Raw genomic sequence first — 24,860 nt, 5'->3', positions numbered from 1 at the left:
TTGTGTTCCGAAGATGAACGAAGGCCTTAAGGGTGTGGAACGACGGGAGAAAAATTTCACTTTTGGGTGAACAAAACGTAGCTTGTTTTTTTGTTTTTTTACATAAAAAGACTACAGTACAAACCTGTTAATTGGTTAAAGTCAAAATTGAAGTTTTTTGGCTTTTAGTATTTATGTTGATGAATATGTTTGCCTTACTGTTATCTATAAGCTAGTGTGCTCCAAAACAATGACAAAATTTGCATTTAGAAGATAAAAGCATTCAAAACTTAGTCTCTCACTTCCGCCAATATGGATAAATGATTTTGATGACATCACTCTGCACTTCAGCTTCTCATCATATTTTCTGTCCAATCAAATGCTCTCTAGAATCTGAAGCATCCCACCCTACACTATATCAAAGACTACAGAATAACACAAGACGTGTCACTCGTATGTTTTGAATGGGAGAAAGTGAAGCGCGCAATATAGTGGAATAAGTCCCGCCTTCTAAATAAGAGCCAATCGCTGATAGGAGATAGGAGCTGCACTTAGATGCCCGAGAGGCATTTCAAAGATGGCCGCCAAGTGAAATGACTTGTCTTAAAGGGACTTTGACAATATATAGATCCTGAAGCTGCGGCTGAAATTGGTCACTTATTCACACATTACTATTTTCTACATGTTGAATGGAACATAGTGCACTACATAGTGGATGGGGAATGATTCAGACAGTGCAAATATGCTTTTCATTGGGGCGAATGAAGTCTGGTTTCACGTTAGTGTCACGCGAACCACAGGACATAGGCAAATAAAAGTACATTAAAATGGTTGCAATATATGCTCACCCTATAGAGGGCCAACTTTTTAATAAACTCTTAGTCGTTTTCTACATGCATAAGCCAAAATACTTTCCATATCACAGTAAAGCACAGTATCAAGTACACATCCAGGCTTAACAACTTCACATAGTCAGTAAATTCCTCTGAAGGTAATGATTTATTTGGCCCAGCATCATCTCCATCTGATAGTATTTTGGAAAAGACCATCTGCAGGAGTGGTATGTCCACTCTTATGTAACGCACAGTATGCTTTTCAAACACAACCTAGAGCAAATATAAAACTCAAAATTGGACAACCCGCATGCCTTTCATTCAAATATGCAAACATCACTACCTCTCAGGTAACACTAATCGCTCTTACATAAGAGCAAATAAAAAGAAAGTTTCTGATGTGGCAAGACCAGATTTTACAGGTCAAAGCAAATGTGACCAACATAAAAAACAAACACACATGTAAGATCGAACCAGTACTCATCTTCAGACCTCAGATAAATATGAGATATGCATGAATGTTGAGAGCAGCTATAACTGGGTCACACATCTCCTGTAGTCCAGGTTGATGTTTCCACCTCTGTCCTACACTTCTCACTCACCATACTGTCCTATTTCAATCTTTCCATTAATCAAATTATCCTGGGAAAAAAAAGTATATCACGAGCAGCACAAGTGCTTTCAACATTGATAAGAAATGTTTCTTGAGCAGCTAGTTCAGCTAGATCAGCATTTTAGAATGATTTGTAAAGGATCATGCATTTTTGGTCAAATAACTGCAGCCTTGGTGAGACTAAAAACATTACAAATTTACAGACCCCAAACTGTACATTTGACTGAAAAGTTAAACTGACACAATTTTCAGATGATTAATTAGCAATTAACATAATGTCTTAGTAGTTGATTTGTTTCCTTTTTACTTTAATGACAGCAGCACTCAAGCTGGATAAATTCCATAAGTTTGTGTAAAACCTGATGATCATGTTCTCCAGATCGGTTTGAGAATGATCCATGTGACCGTCTGTACAAAGAATTGATTATCAAAGTCACAAATATGCTTATTTAATAAGTGACTAGAAACAGTACAGAATAATATATATTTCACATTCACTTTACATCAAAATCCTAAAAAATTCTGTTAATTTCCAAATTGAAAATTAGAATCGGAATCTGATTTTACGACTTTTAGATCTTACTGTACATGCCATGAGTCACAATCAATCAAAGACATAAACAGCACTGCAATCCACATCAATGCTGATTTCACTTAAGTCTCCTGCACCAATTCCTTGGTTCACTCACATGTGGTAGATCTGGCTCTGTGTGACGAATGCATTATCCACAAAGTACGGTAGCATCTTCAGCACAACTTCCTGACAGGAATCCACAACCAGATGCATCCTGCTGCTGGCTGCAGGGAGCTCTCCCTCACCCGGTCTGCAGCAGCACGCTTCGGTCAGATCTCCAGTCGCTTACAGCAGAGGGAGAAAAACAGCATGCAGAGGAGAGGAGGAGTGCATCTGCAGCCCCTACCTCGGTCTGACGCTGTCTGAGAGTGTGTGAGCGAGTTCCTACTGACGCACTCCTTCTCGCTCTGTGTGTGTGTGTGTGTGTGTGTGTGTGTCGGTAAATAGAGAGAGGAGGAAAAACCTGTTCCCTTCTCTTGCAGTTAAACAGGACGGGATGAGGAACTTTGTGTGTGCAAATTATGAGATCTCTCCTGTGAAATTACACTGTAAAAAACAACTTTTCTAAGTTGTAAATAAATATTATTGGAGTATGTTTTACAAGAAAATACTATTTCAGTTTTTCTACTTCAAAATTTAACGTTTAATTCAATGTGTTACTTGCGGTTTCAATGTGATTGTTTGCAATTTCTGAGGGAAAATTGCAACAAATACCAATTTTTTTCAATGTAGAGCACTCCAAACAGCTATGATACTGCAAAATGCCTAGCAGGCACAGAGATCCTGGTGTCTCTCTTGGAAAAATAATACAGCTTAAATCTGACAGAAACAAAACGAGAGAAATTGAGGGGAAAAAAATATAAAGGATCCCAGGAGTAAAAAGAGAATCTTGTTCTTGTTCCTAAAGATATTCAGTCAGACAAAAGGAAGGAACAAGAAGAAAAAAAAAAAAACTACTGGCTACTAACAACTGGAACAAATGTATGATCTTCTTAGTTGGGGCTCCTTAATGCTTGCCACGCCCTAAAATGATATGTCCCAGAATCCTCTGTGTGCCATCCTCACATGGGCTAAGCATGGGCGGCTGTGTCTGCTGCTGTCAGATGAACCAGGAAAGCTTCTTCAAAATCTCATTAGGAGATGGGGGATGAGCTCCCCCCTTGATTGTCCCAAGTAGACTGCAGTAAGTGTAGATCCTGGATGACCGTCTGTACTCCATTATCTTGCCTGTCAACACTGTGGCTTGACTGAGAAGGACAGAGTTCTGGGTCTCTCTCACACATACACACACACACACACACACAGGCAAGGACAAATGATGAAGCAGTACTCAGATGAAAAAGGTTGACTCTTTCTGTCTAAAAGCAGATTAAAAAGGACAAAGAGTAAACTGAGACACCAAGGAACAGAAATAGCTGGGGGGAAATCTACAAAAAAGGGGGAGGGGGAGATATTTAAGAAGGAAGGAAGGATGAACAGACAGGGAGATGAAGAGAGCCATCTAAAATAATGAAAGAAGCCAAGAGAATAGGACTTACTAAAGGGCATTGGGAATTTTGACTTTCTGGATTGGTAAGACAAGATCCATGAAAAAACAAAAATAAAAACAGAAAACAAATAAAATGCTGCCAGGTTACACTCTTTAAAAGAATGTTCGAGGTTCAATACAAATGGAATGCTGTCAATTAGCACTAAAAATAACTTTGACTTGTCCCTCAGAAGCAGAAACCATGCAGTAAAGAACTTATCATGGAAGCCGGTATGGGACAAAGAATTGCAGAGGATTCCCTCAGAAATGAGAGCAGAAGAATATCATTAAACACTCACTTGTAAGCTATAGTGTAAATCATCTTTTTGTAGGTGGGACAATTGTTCTAGGCAGATAAACTACACTGTAAAAAATTATTTTCTTAATACATATTTTTCTCCTGTTTTCCAGTAAAGTGATCTAAACATCTTTGAATAGTTTGGGACTTCTTTTCAGAAAACATAACTTGATTTTTTTTTTTTTTTCCCGAAGCATAATCAAATAAAAATGATTCAGTTTTGCCATCAGAGGAATAAATTACATATTAAAATATATTAAAAAAGAAAACTTATTCTATAGAAAACTTTATATAGAAAAAAATTATATAGAAAAGTTATTCTAAATTGTAATAATATTCAGAAATACAGTAAAAACAATAATATTGTGGATCAAAATACAGCCTTTGTGAACATAAGAAACTTTTTTACTTATGTTAAGAAGAGAGTTTCAAGAAAGAAAGTATTTCAAGAGAGCATTTCAAAACCTTACCGACCCCAAACTTTAGAATGGTAGCGTACTGTATTCTTTAAAAGAAGTCCCAAGAAACTATTTTTCTTCTTAAGTAAATTTAACATGTTATACGTATATTTAATTGGAAAACAGCAAAAATAAATAAATAAATAAAAATACTGATTAAGAAAATGATTTTTCCAGTATAGTCATGCATTACCAACAGAACTCATGTGGGAACTTCTAGGGTTTAATATGTTTGTTCTTACAAATTTAGGGGAAAGATTAAATTGTTTTCTATGCAAAGATAACATGCCACAGAAGCCTTGCATTGAACCTGGGACACTCCTCAACTATTCATTTGTTAGATGGCAAGAATGGGTTGATATGTTTGTAAATCCGTAAGACCTTTGTTTATCTTCAGAACACAAATTAAGATTATTTTTGATGAAATCAGAGGTTTTTTTTTATCCTCAATAAAAAGCAACATAATTACCACATACAAACCCGATTCCAAAAAAGTTGGGACACTGTACAAATTGTGAATAAAAAAGAATGCAATGATTTATAAATCTCATAAACTTTTATTTTATTCACAATAGAATATAGATAACATATCAAATGTTGAAAGTGAGACATTTTGAAATGTCATGCCAAATATTGGCTCATTTTGGATTTCATGAGAGCTACACATTCCAAAAAAGTTAGGACAGGTAGCAATAAGAGGCTGGAAAAAGTTAAATGTACATATAAGGAACAGCTGAAGGACCAATTTGCAACTTATTAGGTCAATTGGCAACATGATTGGGTATAAAAAGAGCCTCTCAGAGTGGCAGTGTCTCTCAGAAGTCAAGATGGGCAGAGGATCAACAATTCCCCCAATGCTGCAGTGAAAAATAGTGGAGCAATATCAGAAAGGAGTTTCTCAGAGAAAAATTGCAAAGAGTTTGAAGTTATCATCATCTACAGTGCATAATATCATCCAAAGATTCAGAGAATCTGGAACAATCTCTGTGCATAAGGGTCAAGGCCGGAAAACCATACGGGATGCCCGTGATCTTCGGGCCCTTAGACGGCACTGCATCACATACAGGAATGCTACTGTAATGGAAATCACAACATGGGCTCAGGAATACTTCCAGAAAACATTGTCGGTGAACACAATCCACTGTGCCATTCGCCGTTGCCGGCTAAAACTCTATAGGTCAAAAAAGAAGCCATATCTAAACATGATCCAGAAGCGCAGGCGTTTTCTCTGGGCCAAGGCTCATTTAAAATGGACTGTGGCAAAGTGGAAAACTGTTCTGTGGTCAGAGGAATCAAAATTTGAAGCTCTTTTTGGAAAACTGGGACGCTATGTCATCCGGACTAAAGAGGACAAGGACAACCCAAGTTATCAGCGCTCAGTTCAGAAGCTTGCATCTCTGATGGTATTGGGTTGCATGAGTGCGTGTGGCATGGGTAGCTTACGCATCTGGAAAGGCACCATCAATGCTGAAAGGTATATCCAAGTTCTAGAACAACATATGCTCACAGACGTCGTCTCTTTCAGGGAAGTCCTTGCATTTTCCAACATGACAATGCCAGACCACATACTGCATCAATTACAACATCATGGCTGTGTAGGAGGAGGATCCGGGTACTGAAATGGCCAGCCTGCAGTCCAGATCTTTCACCCATAGAAAACATTTGGCGCATCATAAAGAGGAAGATGCGACAAAGAAGACCTAAGACAGTTGAGCAATTAGAAGCCTGTATTAGACAAGAATGGGACAACATTCCTTTTCCTAAACTTGAGCAACTTGTCTCCTCAGTCCCCAGATGTTTGCAGACTGTTATAAAAAGAAGAGGGGATGGTAAACATGGCCTTGTCCCAACTTTTTTGAGATGTGTTGATGCCATGAAATTTAAAATCAACTTATTTTAGCCTTAATGATACATTTTCTCAGTTTAAACATTTGATATGTCATCTATATTGTATTCTGAATAAAATATTGAAATTTGAAACTTCCACATCACTGCATTCTGTTTTTATTCACAAGAGAAGAAATTGTTGAATAAAGTTATTTTTGTTTTGTTTTATTAAGGTTGAACCACTGTAGTCACATTGACTATTTTAACAATGTACTACTTTTCTGGACCTTGTATGAGGTAATTACGCTGTTTTCTATGGGGGACAAAAAAAACCTCTCTGATTTCATCAAAAATATCTTATTTGTGTTCCAAAGATGACCAAAGGTCTTACGGGTTTGGAACAACATGAGGGTGAGTAATTTAATGGCAGAAATTTCATTTTTGGGTGAACTAAACTTTTAAGTTGAATGATAATAACTTTAAACATTGTTTTTCAGAATATCACTCTTGCTTTTTCTTATCTCAAATTATGTAAACTTCCTTTAAAGTTTATTGAACAGAAGTTCTATTGAGCTAAAATATCCCCTACTTCTTTACGAAATCCTCTTGTAGATTACAACAGATGGGCCTGTAGTACTTAGCCAAACCTTCTCCTTTCTTGGGCATATGTGCTACTGCAATATATATGGCATGTGTGTGAACGTTTAAATACATCATGATATATCCTAAGCAGATTAGCCCTATTTGCTCACGCTTTGACATGGCAAGTAATGGAGCATATGACCACACTTACGGAGCTTCCCATGTGACTCAGCATAACCATGGCAACACTATCAGGCGAACTCCAGAACACCTGACAGGTGTCCTGATTCAGGACGCCTGCATGTGGAGCTCTAAGCAGATCAGGCGTGTATGTGTGTATATCGTAAGGTGTGTGTTCACTGGATTATTCCAGTGTGCTGAGACTGCACTGGTACACAAAAGTGCTATGGTCGCTTTTCTGCACAAACAGGCATACAAAGATTAAAAGCTTCTTTTCTGGGAGCAGATGTTACATAACATTTCTATTATATCTTTGCTGAGCAACGGAGGAAAAATGAGGGACAAAAGGAGGGAGGGGGCAAACAGTGAACCAGTCTTTTCTCAGGTGTCAAGACGAGAATGATGAATTGCATATTACATCAGTGTTCTTCAATCTATTGGCCACATGCCTGTATTTGCACCGCCTCCTTATTAATCATCCGAATTGCCACATGCACCGGCCTTGGTCCGAAGGATCTTGAACATACTCTAATCCCAAGAATACATGCATGTTCATGCAGTTTGTGCACTTGTAATAGAACGTGATTTAAAGAAAAGAGCCATTTTACTGTTATCAAAAATAAAATGACTTTAGAAAGATGCCAGTATCATTATTTTTATTTTATTTTAAATAATGAATGCTGCAATCTTTCTAAAGTAATTTTTGCCAACCTGTAATTTGGCTCCAAATCTCCAGTGAAAATGGTCTATTAATGTTTTTCTTTCTGCAGAGTAAAATATTATCAAAATCAAAAAATTTGGTTGATTTGACATATGACCCATGATCATTTTATCTTTGTCCAATTATGCAAACACAACTGGAAATACTATGATGTAATATCAAGTTCTTCCTGCTAAAAAAAAAAAAAACAGCCTAAGCTGGTTTGCTCGTTTAGCTGGTTTCAAGTCGACATGAAATGAAAATTTACTCTATTTTCTAAATGCATGATACAGATCTTATTGTGAACAATTCATCCATGCATATGTTTCATTTCTAAAAATGTTTGACACTTAATTTTTTATCAAAATGTCATAAGACCTTCTGGTGAAAATCACTTCTCTCTGGTTACGTATGCAGGACATTGAATCTACTTAAACCCCTTCTTATTCTTTTTTTGTTACACAAAAGATCTGCTGCTACTTCTGTTTCATGCATTGCAACTTTAAAAAATACCAGCTAAAAAGTTCCCAAAACTGCTCTGAAACCAGCCAACAGAACAGCCTGACCAGGCCCAGTTTCACAATCTTCAGCCTACCCTGACCAATTTCAAAATTGGTGTGATGTTCCATTTAGCTCCAGATTTTGAGGGAGATCATTCATTCATTCTTAATGAACATAAACAGTTGGGAGAAAATCTGATGTGCGTCAGATACGTGCATTTGAAAATAAAAATAGAAGAAAAAATAATAGAATAGAAAATAAAAAAATCTGCTCAAATCTGCTCTTGACCGTATAACTTCTTTAGCTTTAACTTATACATTATAGTATTTTGTACCTGAACACTACCTGTAAATCTGTTTATTTCATTTAATTTGTATCTTTGTTCTATTGTATTTATTAGTGCTATTGGTTGTAATTTGTTGATTAATTATTTTTTTAAAAATATTTTACTGACTGTTTACTTGTCTTTATTTAACATTATTTATTAAAATCCTTTTTTATTTATATTTATTATTATTATTATTATTATTATTGTGGCGGGGCCAGAGACTCCTTAGCATTGATCCATGTGTTCTTATATATAGAGTCCACTTTAAGACCTGTCCTTTTTGTTATAAAATAAATAAATCTAAAATAAATCTGTTTCGGAGAAAAAAATAAAATAATGTTAAATCTGTGGCACACCATGAAAGTCTCTTGCCCCACCTTACTTCTCAAAGCTGAAGCCAGGCCTGAGCCTGACAGACTGGAAGACCAGCAAACCAGCTAAGCCTGATTTAACATGTTTTTTCAGGGTTGGAAGCAAGATATAAACTTCATCATTGGCTGAAAGTACACTTTAAGATATTTTTAGGTGATCTATCCCTTTAACTCAAGGTTGATGTTTAAAATTAGACCACCAACATCAACTGTAAACATGCATCTTTTTTTCCAGAACAATATTGCAAAATGTTAACTTGTATGTTCTCTAACGGAGCGGACAAGCTCACACACACCCAAATACTCAAACCCTGATATGCACTACAACTAAACTCAAACATAAACACAGATTGCTGTGCTTGGCTGCTCCTGCCTCTGTGTCTGTTTGGTGAAATCACCACCTGGCTCACTGCTGTGCCACCTGCTTGAATACGCAGGAAAAGATTTTGGCAGGTTCAGCAGGCATTCCGCGCAAAGGCTAAGATAAGGGTTACAGTTATTAGAGGGCTCCTGTCCTGTCTACGATAAGACTAAAATTTGGGGTGTTTAAACTCCTCTAATTAGTCTATTTATTTATACAGATGTCACAAAAGGCATTCTTATCCAGCTATGCCCGTTTCAGAATGCTTAAAGGATTAGTTGACTTTCAAATGAAAATTACCCCAAGCTTTACTCTCCCTCAAGCCATCCTCGGTGTATATGACTTTCTTCTTTCTGATGAACACAATCCTATAAAGCATCCAAGCTCTATAATGGCAGTGAGCAGGAACAATGAGTATGAGCTGAAGAAAGTGCTTCCATCCACATCCATCCATCATAAACATACTCCATATGGCTCCGGGGGTTAATAAAGGCCTTCTGAAGCGAAGCGATGCGTTTATATAAAAAAATAAATAAATACATATTTAACAAGTTATGAAGTAAAATATCTATCCATCTTCCATATTCGTACGAAGAAAGTGTAAAACTCTCGCAGTTCAAAAAGCTTATCAAATTGCGATTTTTCTGATAACATTGTGGTTGTGATTTAAAATTCAATGTAAAAAAGGTTTGCTGTGCTTGTTAAACCTGCAGTCCATACCTTTTGGTGCTTTAGCGGTTAAAAAACAAAACTGCATGCGTCTAGTGGAAGAACATTGTAGCCGGAGCTACTTCTCTCTGTTTATATATATGATGAGTCACGCAGGTACTGGGCTACTCCGCAGCGGTGGCGACCCAACTGGTCTAAAATAATCAGAATATAAACACTTATAACAGGTGTACCATAGTGATTTAGGATAAGACAAAAACACAGTTTGGAAAATGGATTCATGATGTATTGCTCATTTTATAAATTTTGAACACCCAAAAAAAGTTGCAGACTGCAGTTTTAAATGCACAATTTGGCCAAGAATTTTGTGATTATATTTCAATGTGACTATGTAATAATAATAAAAAATATAAAAAAAAAAAAAAAGAAAAGAAAAAATGACTAATGCAATAATTCACTCTAGCATAAAATTAAAGAAAATTAAAATAATAATAACAATAATAATTAAAGCTGCAAGCAGTGATGAAAGGGCCCTCACACCCGTGCCACCACCACTCGGTGGCCTTAGGAAAACTCTGGGCGATATTCATTTAAGCGGATAAATAGAGGAGAATATGGCAGTCATTTTGATGCACCACAATTTCTGCTGCCAGCGGGTGGCGCTTTGACTATAATTGAATGTTGCCATGTCTTCAGGTCAGGACTATTATCAAGCATGTGAAGTTTGGGGCAGACTGGACATTGTATGCTTGAGTTACAACAACTTCATGTTTCATGGCGTAAATCGCATACTTTAAAGGGATAGAAACCGAACAGTATTTATATCATTTTTTACCTCTAAAACACCACTATGTCCAACTTCGTTCAGCTTCCTGTTAGTGAGGTCAAAAAATGCGTTCTGACGACGGAAGTGATGTCTCGCCCATATACTTCAATGAGCGCGAGACATCACTTCCGTTGTCAGAGCGCGATCAGACCTCACACACCGGAAGCTGAACGGAGTTGGACATAGTGGTGTATTAGAGGTAAAAAATTATATAAATACTGTTCGGTTTCTCACACAAACCGATCGTTTCGTGTCTTAAGACATCAATGTGTCGTCACGAGCCGCAGGGTTTAATTTGGATTTGTCTAAGCAAGTTTTATTTACTGTTATAGTTGAAGTTCCTATCCACTGCTATTATTTGACTGACAGACGGCAGCGGTTGCAGTTAAAAATCATAATTTGCGTTCGACTGAAGAAAAAAAGTCACCTACATCTTGGATGCCCTGGGGGTAAGCAGATAAACATCAAATTTTCATTTTTGGGTGAACTATCCCTTTAACACTGAGCCAAGTGTTGCATGATTTAATGTGTTTCTAACTGTTTGGTACTTTGTGGCAAAAATTAAATGTGTTTCTGGGAGTGAATTACAGTGTAAATCATGCCATTTCCTGTTGCCAGCAGGTGGTGCTATGACTAATTGAATATTGGAATATTGAATATGTAGATGTTTTCAGGCCAGGACTCTTATCATGTGTGGGGGCAGATCGGACATTGTATGCCTGACGTACAACAGCTTCCTCTTTCATGGCAAAACATCAAATTTTGTCAGGCTGCCACAGACACGCTGTTCATCGAAAACTCAAGATCTTCGCAATTTAACATCACTAAGATCTTAAGATTAGACTGACCAAATATGATGTTGATCTGGTTAAATCTCTATGAGGAGTTAAACACAGTATAAAACATGACATTTCCTTTTGCCCGCAGGTGGTGCTATGACTGTAACTGAATATTGCCATGTAGGCCAGGACTCTACTTGGGTTTTCAGATTTTGCAACCCAGGGACTTTTTTGAAGGTATTGGGCTGTTACATGCATCTACCAAATTTCATACTTGTACGTGAAACGTAGCGCGAAGGGCGCTTAATTGAAATTTTGTAGGTGGTACTATCGAGCCAATTTGCCACACCTAATTCCAAAACCCATCTCAGACATAATTTTCCACCACTTCTGAGGCGTGTGCAAAGTTTCATGAGTTCGAGCATGTTTAGGCCCTCAAAAATGCGATTCATTTCGGGGAAGAAGATTAATTGACTGAAAAATTACAATAGGGTCCTCACACCATCGGTGCTCGAGCCCTAATAATATTTCACAATACATCAGTAAAACTACAGTACTAATATTTATTAAATATAAATCCAATTTCAAGAAATATTAATAAAAAAATATCTATAATGGACAGTAATTGATCTGGTACTGATGCACTGTGCATCCCTAAAAATGATGATACACGGGGCAACTTTTTGATCAATGTTGCAGAGCGACGTTGCTTGGGCACTTTCCCATTGAGAAAGGGGAACAAACATATTTTTCGGATACTTTAGATCGAAATTTGTTGTCCATTCTCAATGGGAAAGTGCCCAAGCAACGTCACTCTGCAACATTGCCGAAAAAAGTTGCCCTGTGTATCATCAGTAATCATTTTCTTACATACAAACTGGGCTATTTAAGTTAAATATGCCTCTGTAACAGTATGAATATAAAACTGCAGTTAATACAAAGAAAACATACTCTCTTTTGTATGAACATGTTATAAATCCACATTATAAACACATTCAAAGCTATGGCATTCACTATCCCTTTCCAACACTAAACCACGAATGCACGATTGCACGTAACAGTACTGCAGATTCTGCAATAGCACATATTTCAGCATGATTTCAGGAAAATACAAGATAAGCCAGCCTTAGGTAAGAGAAAAGGAATCTGTCAGGTTCAAACCCTTTCTTACTAGCAATGGGTGTTACTTCAGGAATCAATGAGCTCAGGCAAAAGAACAGGTCTTCACATGCGTGCATAAACAAATTACATCAAATACTGGGAGTGTGTCCATGACATGTCACATTCTGATAATTGCACAACGATGGACAGAACAAGCTGGAATGCGCAGTCCAAGACTTCTTTAACAACTAACAGTTTGTAACTTTAAAACAGTAGCTAGCTTAGACTCTTAACTTACCTACTCCAAAACTAAAAGTCTTATGTGAGAAAGTTCTGTTTTGCTGATGCTGATGTTCTTACATTGTTTTTTGCTCCATGCATCTATTGCACTAGTGACTTTATCCTAACCTTGTTTTTCCTCATTAAAAGTGGATTTGTTTCACATGAGCCTCTAGGACATCGTGTTACCAACACACACAACATTTCTGTCAGTTTTCTGCACTCTGGATAGTTCCAAGAATGTACATGTTTTTACAATAAGGGTTGAACATATACATTAAATTGGAATTTCTATTCTGACTTGTAGTGTAGTAGATACATTAGCCTCAAGAAGTATCTGGGCAATTAAGTTACATTTAAAGGTGGTACAGAGGATGTTTTCGTTGACTGAGTTTTTGAAATGAGCGCATGCGGAAGAACAACCCCCCTCCTTCACAGCTCATTTCAAGTGAACGCCTCCCAAAACTCGTGCACGAGTGTTTGTTTACCACCGGCATTCGCTGTGTTATTAAGCCGGGCACACATTTAACGACTAGCTAAAACATTCTGACTGTGCTCAACATACAGCGATTGTTTCCTGCTCCTGAAGCAGATTTATATTCTTTCACATGGAATTTGAACACCGACTGTAATCGCAGACTGAACGCAGCTGGCTCTGACTGGACGCGTTTGAGCGCGATCAGTCATAAGTATCAATTTACATTCATAATCGGCCTTACAATCGTTAAGCCGCGCACACACTTAGTGGATTCATTATGTCGGACTCACCGCAGGTAACTCATAATCTGCAGTTGTTACTCCTGTCTCCTGACAAAAACATTGCATGCGGAGTGTGGAAAGTTACTAGAGCGCACAGCCGCGCGTCTCTCACAAGGAACGTCATGGCTGTGATTGACAAGCCAGAGGGCCAATCGTTTATGGGATGATCGCATAAACGATTGGCTGATGTTTTTAAGGCCCTACCTCGTGCACAGATGATGTATATTAATAATATTCCTTTCAGTGCACCTAATAAATAGTCTTTTATCAGATAGTAAAGACAGTTTCAAGTAATATTGCAAAAATGTATAAAACAAAACATCCTCTGTACCACCTTTAAAATGTTTGACTGTCATTGCATTAGATCTGGGGCCGTATTCACAAAACATCTTAAGGCTAAAAGTAGCTCCTAACTTGGCGATTTAGGAGAAACTCTTAAAAATAATGGGCGTGTCAGTCCTAATTTTAGGAGTCCTAAATTTTTGCTCTAAGAGTATTTCACAAAGCAGCGCTAAAACTAGCTCCTAAGTCTGTGAAACGTTAGGAGTAGTCAAGAGGACTCCTAAGTCACTAAGACCAAATCACAGACAGTCCAAATCCACCCATAGATATATATATATATATATAAAAACTGTATATACTAGTTTAATTAGTGACACTTAGCTTACATTTTAAAACCTTTATGGCAACAATATGGCAACATTTTATTTTGACTATGGCAACATTTGTATTTTAAAACCTTTATTTTAATATGGAAACATGACACATCATTCTACAATATTTCTATGATTAAATCACTGACTCCTCCCCATCAACCAATCACTGTGTGTTTACTCCATAGCAACGAGGTCAACCCCGCCCTTACTCTTAGCTTAAGACTTCAGTCTATTCCTTAGTAAAAGTTTGTCTCAGCAGCTTTGTGAATAGGTTTTAAGAGAAAACTCTTAGCTAAGAACTTTTACTGCTATTTAGGAGAACTCTTTGTGGTAAGATAAAATGTTTTGTGAATACAGCCCCAGGAATTCCTAACTTTTTTTTTTGTCAGCTGAACCTCTTTGACATAATAACAACCAGTGTTGGGCACGTTACTTTAAAAAAGTAATTAGTTATAGTTACTAGTTACTTCTCACAAATAGTAACGGAGTTAGTAACTGAGTTACATCATTATAAAAGTAACTAATTACCAGGGAAAGTAACTATTGCATTATTTAAAAAAAAAAAAAGTCAAATAACTTGAATGCCCCCATTATTAAATATAAGTCTAAGAATAAATTATTCTTGAACCGACTCGTGACTCATGATCCGCTCTTTCTTATGAAATTTCTCTGTACTGTACAATAGCCTACGTGTTTGTAGCCATTGAAGAAAATGTAGTTTCATATTTATGTTTAAATAGTCCTATGTAATGTTTTAAATTAATTTACTTGATTATGAAAAGTGAACAGCATGAGTAAGATGCATCATAAGATGCGCAATATATCGGGAGTCATGGAGTGGGTCAGACATGATTTTGATCACTTCATTAAGTTTTGTTTTGTAGAAAGCCTTTCTTTAAAGTGAATTTCGTTTTGTAAAAATTTTATCTTAATTTTAATCAATGTTTCATTAACCAATTGCCTGGATTTAATAAATAAGAAGCAAAAATAGCAGACAATATAATCATGGCAGGCGCGGGCGCGATCACTGGCGCGTGAACTGGAGCGCGTCTTACAGGCTAGAGAACCGAAACTCAGAGGCTGCTTGCCTCGCAGACAAGAGAAAAATATCTATAGAACGCTTGAAATATCTAAAAACGAAAAGAAATAGGCTACTCTGATTATGTAGCCAACATTCTCTCTCTAGGTGCGTCCAGTGCGGAGATGATGAGAGTCAGCAATGTCAACTTCATCTTCGCAGCCGACACTGATTAAGACAACATTACTTTATTAATAAACAATTTAAATCTCCTTGCTGATTTGGTCACATTCATAATTATTACTTTTGCCGGTTCTTTATGCCAAGCGTTATGCGTGCGCTTGAGTGCTATATAGCCTTTATTACATAAACGCTCATTATTATGGTTTATTCTCTCCAGTAGGCTATTTAAGAAATTAAATTAATATAAATGTGATTAGTCAACTAATGGCTTAAATGAATAACTACTAGTCAACTAGAAAAACTTATTTCACATATTTTTGATCCTGCATGTCATAAAGGGTATTCTGCTTTGAGCTCGCGCTCAGCTCGCTTGCTCACGGACACACACAGAGCATCGTTCATTATTATCAGTTTAAAATTAGCCTATATTTGTGTAGGCTATTACTAACCGCAGCACACACCAGAGAAAATCTTTGCAGGTCCTATATGGCTGAGAGAGAGATGAAAATTGCATAACTGAGCTCAATTATAGTAACGCAGCATTTTTTTTGCCAGTAACGGTAACAGCGTTGTAACGGGAGAAAAAGTAATTCGTTTGATTACTCGTTACTGAAAAAAGTAACGGCGTTAGTAACGCTGTTTATTTATAACACCGTTATTCCCATCACTGATAACAACACATTTACATGTTGGTTATGGTCACATGACATGCAGGTAAACAAATAAAATATTTCAGCTTTTTATATCAAGTATTATATTTTGATTGTATTAATTCTAAAATTATTTAATTAGTTTAATTATTTTTTATGATTTAAACAGTTCCCTTGCAAACATCCAGGGGTTTGCAAATACCAGTTTGGGAAACCCCCCCCCCCCCATTAGATAAAATTATCTAACCATGTGGCATCTGCAAAAAAATTAGGATTTTTTTCCCCAAAACAAACTTCACTTTTCTTAGTAACTTTTGCAATGACTTTTAGCCAACTGATCTCAAAGAGATTTTCTAAGTGTGGCTTAAGTGCCTAAATACTTTGAGGCCACTGTATGTTCTTTCTAATTGGTATTTGAAGGAAACTCTGTTTGGTGCTGAGGGACTAGAGTCTTATCTAGTATGAGTCACAGGAAGATACAAAAATCAGACACAGCTTCCATTGTGTTTGCAATCGCTAAAGCTGGAATCTCAAACTCCTTTTCTCATATCCTGTTTTTACAGAAACACTGAGGCTGAGCACTGCTTTCTGAAACGGTCACAGGACAAACAGAGCGAGAAAGAGACGGAGATGGACACAAAGTACTAAAAGCACTTTAAATGTGCTGAGGGAACAACTGCTCTTTCCCTTATCAGATGACCTTATGTAGGTCACACACGCCACATGTGCTTTGTTCATCCAGCAGAAAACAGACAGACAGCATTAGTAGGTTCATTCAGGTAACTGGCACAGTAGTTCCTCCACACCCTTTTCTAAGCTTGATTGAAATAAAAAAACAATCCATTTCCTTTTACTCCTTAACAAAGTACTCATTATTGCTGTGTTCACACGTTCTAGGGATTCGTTTGTTTGAAAGTGCTTATTGCAAGCCATTCATTTAGTGATACTTTTTCCAAAAGCACAAAACAAACACTTCATTATAGTACCTCTACTGTCATTTAGACAGAAAATGTAAAATTAAGACAGAAATTGCTATTGATTCATCTTGTGTTGAGTTTATAGTCAACACACGAGCTATTTCCTGAGCAATGTGACCTTTGAGGATGTCATGTGACCTTTGGGATGAAAAATCTTCCTCTGTACACATCCTCTTCCTTTAGCTCCTCAATCTGTACTGTACATAAGAATTCTGACTGTCTTCACAAGTTGTCATTTGACCATCGCCTAAATGGCAACACTGAAATACAGAGCGAGAGTTTCACAAAGTACTGCACATCAGCGAACAACTTGTCTCTTAAAAACTTTTCTTCTGCTCTTACCGGTGACCTAGATTCAAAGTTTGAAAGGACTGGGACATTAGTCCAATCCCAGCAGACACAAGCCCTAGTTTAATACATCCTCTAAAAGATCTGCTGAATCTAAAAACAGTCTGGACAAGTGTCCTCTCTACTTGAAAAGCATTTGGCCTTACTAGTAAACACTAAGGCTGTGACGATGAAATTATATATATTGATATTACATTGATACTTTAAATACTTGAATCAACATACACATTTAAATGTAATCAAATTTAACAGGTGTGTAATTTCTCCACCACCAGCGTCACTAAACAATATAGCAAAAAACACTCCAAACGTCTGTCATCGGTCAAACAAACATAGTTCTGCAACCCAAAAATATTTTTATTGAAAAATTACACATAAACTGGAGAAAAAACAAGTTAAATATGTTCAAGTCTGAGAGCAACATCAGAGCCACTGAATAAAATGTTAGAGAATTGCATGAGAAAGATTTAAAACTACTCTGCAGTTTTCCTCTCTCATACTGTATGTTTTGGTGCACAAAGTATTGATATGAATCATATCAAAACAGGGCTTCAGACTGTGAGTGAAATTGTTGCAAATGAGACAGAAAAACAAAACTTGGTGAAAAATCAAGTCACCACTTGTGAAAGGCAGGATTCACAAACAAATAAACCGGTTATTTTCAATGAGTCAGTCAAAAAAATTCACATACTTGCTTTGATTTCACAACTAAAAAAGGTTCAACCCAAGTTCATTGGACAACTGTGCCTGTGGTGACATATGTCTGCAAATTGATATTGTGTTGCTTCTTGCATGTGTTCAGTTTTATCCGAAACTGATGAATGTGAAACCAGTGACATTTTATTGCACTTGTTGTTGTACGCATCGCAGTAGTTCGAAAATGATGGGTGGGTCTGGTGGGTTGCGCTACATGATTAATTCTCTACCGTGTTTGAAAATAACATACCATTTGAACAAACCCTAAAACTAACCGATAGTGTTAAACAAAAACAAAGTGAGAAGAAAATGCATTTGCTGATGCAACTGTGCCATTTTAGCTTGCATACAGGTCTTTGAGCTCTGTTATAATCAAAGTGTATTACTTTACAAATAATACACTAAGGTAAACGTGTTTTGAGGTCACAGCATAGTATTGTGGAAGGAACCGTGTGGAAATAAGTCCTTATTAATTGTTTAGTCTTTATTAATGTTTTACTGCCACTAGTGTTCATTTCAGTTGGAAATTGCAGAGAAATGTATGTATAGGTAGGTTTTACAAATATGAGGATAGAGGAATGTTTTTCTGATGAGCCTAGGGTTTTTTTTTTTTTTTTTCATTTCATTCCCTATATAAGATAGCTCTACTAAACACTATTTCATCCATCTGTCCTCTACAGTCATTGAATTACAAGGAACCAGATAACACTAATAAGACTATTCATTATGAAAGATACAATGTCTGATAGAGGAAGGCCAGTAAGATGTTTGCTTCAAATGACACCCACTTGACCTCACTTCAGTCAAGGAGTAACTGGAACTGTAATAAAAACCCACTCTGGTGTTAGAGCTGCTGTGAAAGCAGTGATCAGACGCCTGGGCTCAGATATCCTTGATTATATGTGTTAGAACAATGAAGCAGAATCATCTCTCAAACTACAGGGTGCGATGAAGACTCCTCCCATCGTGGTTCTGACAGATTGGACCTTGAGAACACACTCACACACAAAAATATACAAAAACTTGCATTTAAAAGCCAGTTGTTACCTCTGATTTAGCCGGCGCTCATCGTCACTTCCAAAGTCCTGGGAAAATAAAAAGAAAGGATGAGGGAAACAGAAGTTAGTTAACTAAAACAACAGAGCACAAAGACATGTCCACACTGTTCTATTTTTAATTTTATTGGTTTGAGCCGTAAGATAAAGAACAGATTTATTACATCAGAAAAGATGCATCCTGCTCTAATTACGTCTTCACACATCTTCTACCAAAACCAAATTATAAGTTAGAAATTCAGCATCTGTTTTGAAAATGTCAGCACAATTCTGGAATAAATAATGGAGAGGCCAGAATCCTTCAGGCATCGGAACTTTTCCAAAATTCCACAACCTCACCCGACTCAAACCCAGCGCAACACACAACAAACTGGCCTAAGCATGTCTTAGCCCCCCCCCCGTGATCTCTCACTCTATCTCTCTGCTAAATGTGTAACATTTAAGCACAATACAAGACCTATGTCTCCTAAATAACAAAAAAGCTTTGATATTTCACTCTTCACAGCAGCATAATATGACAAAGAAGAAATGTTCTCTCAAAGCTGAAACGTGAAGAACGGGGCCTCTCCTTAAGATAAGGTTTCATCATAACAAAGACTGTTTTTAAATAGTTCCTCACTGTATGTGAACGTGACGGCTCTGGTTATTATGTTACTGATAGTGGTATGTAACACTGAATGGAGGTAGGGGAGTGTGCCATGGTCAGATGTGACAGGTGCCTGAAGGGGAAGAAACCATGTCAGGGGAATTGGTCGTGCAACAGTTTCTGTCACGTACCCAGAGATGGGAGTAACACGCATTACAAAAGTAGGCTAATTATATTACAGTAACATATTACTTTTTGCGGTAACGCAGTAATATAACACATTACTAATAAAATTTGGGTAATATTATACTCTTTTCAATCTCAGTAACGCACGTTACAACAATGCATTTTAACACAAAATTAAAGGTGCAATATGTAATAATTTTGCAGTAAAATAGATCCAAAAACCACTAGGCCAGTGTTATATATTTTGCTCATTTGAGTACTTACAATATCCCAAATGTTTCCAACCATTTGTAAATCGTGAGAAAATTGCAATTTTAACCAAGGCTCCGGGACGTGTGAGGAGTCGCCTGTCAATTGCGTCATATCCACGTTACCCCTCGGTCTGCCTCAGTTTCCGGTTTTATTTTGTAGAAACCATGGAAACACCAAAGATGCTTTAATATATTACATGTTTTAATAGACAAGGGAACATCTGTTTTAATATATATATATATATTGACAGAAAACTAATTATTGTTATATAGCTCAACACGTTTAGTCTTATTGTTTAAATCTAATTTTCTTGATTTTTTGCGAGTACCATGCTTTACCATCTATTTTGTGAAGCAGCTAACATAGCATAATCAGATGCAGCTTTATTTTTATTAACAGTAATACAGAATTTTCTCCATCATAGTACGTTTAATAATTAATTGCATGACATTTAGCAAAACAAGCCATCCAGCATTTATTAATATGATATTCTAAAATCAATCTAGCTTACTGCAGTGTGCAACAAGTGTCTCACTTCAGCTACCGAGCGAACGCACAGAGTAACGTTATAACATCATTTTCAACACACTCAAATGTATCTAACATGATAAACAGAGCTGCGTTACCTCATACTCATGACCGGAAAAGCGCAAGCAGCGCCGGCGACTAATAAAAGTTCCGCCGCTCGTGAGGCGTGTGTTGCGCAATCGCTCCAGCGGCCTCGTTCAGCTCCCACAACACTCGGTCCTGCTCTGCTTCATACTACAGTAATGTTAATAATTGCATCCATGGACATGGTTTCTTCCCGAGTCCTATCGCGATTATTTCCACCGTTCGTTGAGGTAGAGACCACATGTCCCAAGATTCCACGCTCAAACTTGGCGTCATTAAGCTACGCCTTTGTTTTGAATAGGCCTTTATCGACCTCTAGCGGACAGAAAATATTACATATTGCATCTTTAAATGGTTTTAGTTTTATTTTACCAACATCTCAAGACATTCCAGCACCAGAGAAAAAAATCTGCAGGTAAAATAGTATGTCTATTTCCTGCTGCTGGAATTCGATGGTTGAGATGACTGCAGAGACGGATTTGTAAGATGGACAAACAGTAGCCATTCCAATTATTTTCAGAGAAAAGGACAAGAACGTAATAGTCAAGTGCAATATTGCAATCTATGTGCAGCACTGAGAGGGAACTTTCTAGAAATAGCACTTGAAAAAAACAAAACACCAGGGGCCTCATTTATAAAAATGTTGCGCAGAAACCGTCCTAAATTTTGACTTACGATCATTTCTCCGATGTACATACGTGTGATTCATAGAATGAACGTAAACAAAGAAAACGAGCGTAGCCTACGCCTCTCTTTCAGATGTGAAATCTATACATCGCAAATGATCTTGAACTTGCGCGCAGTTGAATGGTTTCAGTTCTCCGCGTTTTAAACGACACTAAATAAACATAAAAAAAATAAATTTAAATAAACACTGACAAAATCTATTCTATAAAACTATATAAGTTTTTAGGGCTGGACAATATGACGATATAACATTGATATGCGATTACTCGGATTTAAACCTACTTATATATAGTAGTTATATAAAATATTCACAGGCAGATTTGCTTTATGTATTTCCCCGGCGTTGAAATCAGGCACATATAAATGTCAGGAAACACGATTCCTGGCTGCATGTCAATATCCATGGATTAGGTTTATTTGACAAGTTGCAAGGAAGACTTTCGAGTCCAACCTTTAGTGTAATCGTTTGTATTACTCGAGTTTTCGCAGTTTCCCCAATTAAATCCAGTCACGCGGCAGGTTTTTTTAGCCACTCAGTCCAGCGGAGGGAGCGCGTTTTCGGCGGGAAAGTGACGTCGATGCATACCCTCTATATGAGCGTTGGCGTGGATTTAAGCGTACGCACACTCTAAGATCAAATCTGTGCGTACGCACGCTTTATAAATGAGGCCCCTGGACAGGTGCCACGCTAACACTCAGATAACCGGGAGAGCTGAGAAAGAATTAGAAAGAATGCGCCGGACGAGAGCGCGGGCAAGACAAAGCAACAGATGAGCCGCGAGCGCGCATACACGATGTTTGCGCATCAATAATAACGGACCGCGTATGCCTGATGTACGACTCGTGTCACTGTAATTGTCTTTACCTTCATTACAATCGTCATCAATCAAAAATGTATTAGCAACACTGGTTTCCTTTATCCATCTGAGAGATGTAGTTTGCGTTTACTATGTTCGTTCACACAGAACGCGTCTTTGCAGTGGTTTTTAAAAAAGCGCAGCATAGAACGCGAGTCTCGAGACGCGCCTTTGAGACATTATGCAATAACGGAAATAATAGAAAAAGGCAAACTGCAGAATTTACAGACACAAGTTTTGACATGGAAAAAAAGAAAATAAGATAATAATGAGCGCCTCCTCCGCTATGTTGCCATTATATAAAACAGTTGTCATGCCAACTCGCAACGATTGCCCCGCCTCCAAGTTCTTCTGATTGGTCCACTGTTTTGAAACTGACATTGATGAGCGGCGCTGCGTGTAAAAGTTGAAATTCTTTTAACTTGACACGGCGTCTTAAAAACGCGGCGCTCATGTGCGAGACACTGCAAAAGACGCGAGACGTGAGCGTAACGGTCATGCACGTCCGTCAAGCGCGTGTTTACATAGAAAAACAATGGGAAAGTAGCGCATTGGAATAGAAAAACGCGTTCTGTGTGAACGACCCCTCAGGGTGATGCGGTTGGGTGTTTAGAGCCGCCGTTCAGTCTGTATTCACACAGCACGATGAGAAACGGCGTGGGCTGCTCCGAAACAATCGCAGAATACGCAGAGAGGTGGTGTTTGTTAATGTTTGATTTAACGTATTAATAATACAATTACTGAATTATATTAATATATTTAAATTAATTATAAGCCATCTCAAAAATATCTCAAATAGCTATCTCCAAGCCCCCCTGGTGGATCACTGGCCTACACAGTCACTATGCTATACCACATCGCCCTCCACTGGATGTATAATGAGCAGCAATAAACTACATTTTAGCATTTTATGCCATCATACTTCTGTGGTTATTTTGGTTAAAGTAACTCAAAAGTAGTGTAACGCATTACAATTCAGAGACAGTAATAATGTAATGTAACTAATTGCTTTCAAATGACATTAACTAGTAATATGTAATGTATTACATTTTGAAAGTATCTTGCCCAACTCTGCAAGTACCAAAATCTGTCCCTTCATGCAGAAGCTGGGCTTATAAAACTTTATAAGCAGGGCAGAATGAGCAGTGGAAACAATGAGGTTTGTGAACAGAAACAGACTGTGAGGTGTGAAGCTCTTCTGTGAATTATTACATTTTAAGTGGATGAACAGACAGCATGGGGCAAAAGGTGAAAAATAAGAAGGTAGAAATCAATACAGTGCTGCTGAGCATTCGCAAACTCGTTTTAATTTTGTAATGTGACAAATTTCTGAGTGAAATTCAATTCAAATATGCATGACAGGAATGTGAATTAAAGGACTACCTTGAATGTTGTTCCAAATCTGTAAGAATTTAGGAAATTCCTGGTCTCACTTTTCAATAAAGCAAAAGTAAGAGGAATGGGGCTGGCAAAACTTTATATAAAGCCCCATAAAATTTAGGGGTGTAACAATACATTGATAAAGATCGATCATATGAATAATGATGTGATGTATTGATACAGCGTTTAAAGGTGCCCTAGAATTAAATATTGAATTTACCTTGGCATAGCTGAATAACAAGAGTTCAGTACATGGAAAAGACATACACTGAGTTTCAAACTCCATTGTTTCCTCCTTGTGTAAATCTCATTTGTTTAAAAGACCTCAGAAGAACAGGCGAATATCAACATAACACCGACTGTTACGTAACAGTCGGGATCATTAATATGTACGCCCCCAATATTTGCATATGCCAGCTCATGTTCAAGCCATTAGACAAGGGCAGGACATCTGGATGTGTGCACAGCTGAATCATCAGACTAGGTAAGCAAGCAAGAACAATAGCGAAAAATGGCAGATGGAGCAATAATAACTGACATGATAAATGATAATTTTAGTGATATTTGTAAATTGTCTTTCTAAATGTTTCGTTAGCATGTTGCTAATGTACTGTTAAATGTGGTTAAAGTTACCATCGTTTCTAACTGTATTCACGGAGACAAGAGCCATCGCTATTTTCATTATTAAACACTTGCTGTCTTTAATAATATAATTAAAGACTGCAAGTTAAACACTTGCAGTCTTTAATAATATAAGTGACTTATATTACATCTTTTAAAAAGATGTTCTAGGGCACCTTTAAAAAAATCTATATACATTTTAAGATGCACCTATATTTTGACACTCTCATGTAAGCCACATCTGCATTCTCAAGTGAGCTCAAATATTTGATGAGTTCACAACTTTTTTGTTTTCTTTTCTTTTTTGTATATATTTTTCTGTATAAATGCATTTTTTCCACAACTGGAATACCTCATTTTTGGTGCATGTCCTAATGTGGATACTAGATTTGTACATTTTTTGAGAGCACAGAAAGATTTTCTTGACTGTTGTCATTGCTTAAGGCAAATCTCAATGTGGCAAAGTTTCAAAATATGATACATGATTCACAATTTTTATTTAGTGATGGAACAGAGTTGTGAAAGTTGTGTTCGTTCCTACAACAACAGG

The 24,860-nt window shown here is 37.2% G+C and overlaps 1 protein-coding gene across 5 annotated transcripts in view; it reads right to left on the bottom strand.

The window, feature by feature from the left end:
• The window catches only part of ssh1a (slingshot protein phosphatase 1a), a 51,381-nt gene that overhangs the window by 20,947 nt on the left and 5,574 nt on the right, over positions 1-24,860 (bottom strand). The window contains exons 1-2 of one of the 5 annotated variants that reach the window (XM_048187070.1): positions 22,318-22,583; positions 19,122-19,159 (exon numbers count right to left, since the gene is read on the bottom strand). In XM_048187070.1, the coding sequence (XP_048043027.1) occupies positions 19,122-19,159; positions 22,318-22,335 (56 nt within the window). In that variant the 5' untranslated portion in view covers positions 22,336-22,583. Of the gene's footprint in view, positions 1-2,114; positions 4,007-19,121; positions 19,160-22,317; positions 22,584-24,860 lie in introns of those variants that run through there. The other 4 variants (XM_048187071.1, XM_048187068.1, XM_048187069.1 and 1 more) reach the window with 4 other exon arrangements.

The sequence above is a fragment of the Megalobrama amblycephala genome, linkage group LG4 (assembly GCF_018812025.1).
Source record: "Megalobrama amblycephala isolate DHTTF-2021 linkage group LG4, ASM1881202v1, whole genome shotgun sequence".
Taxonomy (NCBI): Eukaryota; Metazoa; Chordata; class Actinopteri; order Cypriniformes; family Xenocyprididae; genus Megalobrama; species Megalobrama amblycephala.
The sequence above is the reverse complement of the archived record's forward strand: the minus strand, read 5'-3'. Positions and strand labels throughout refer to the sequence as shown.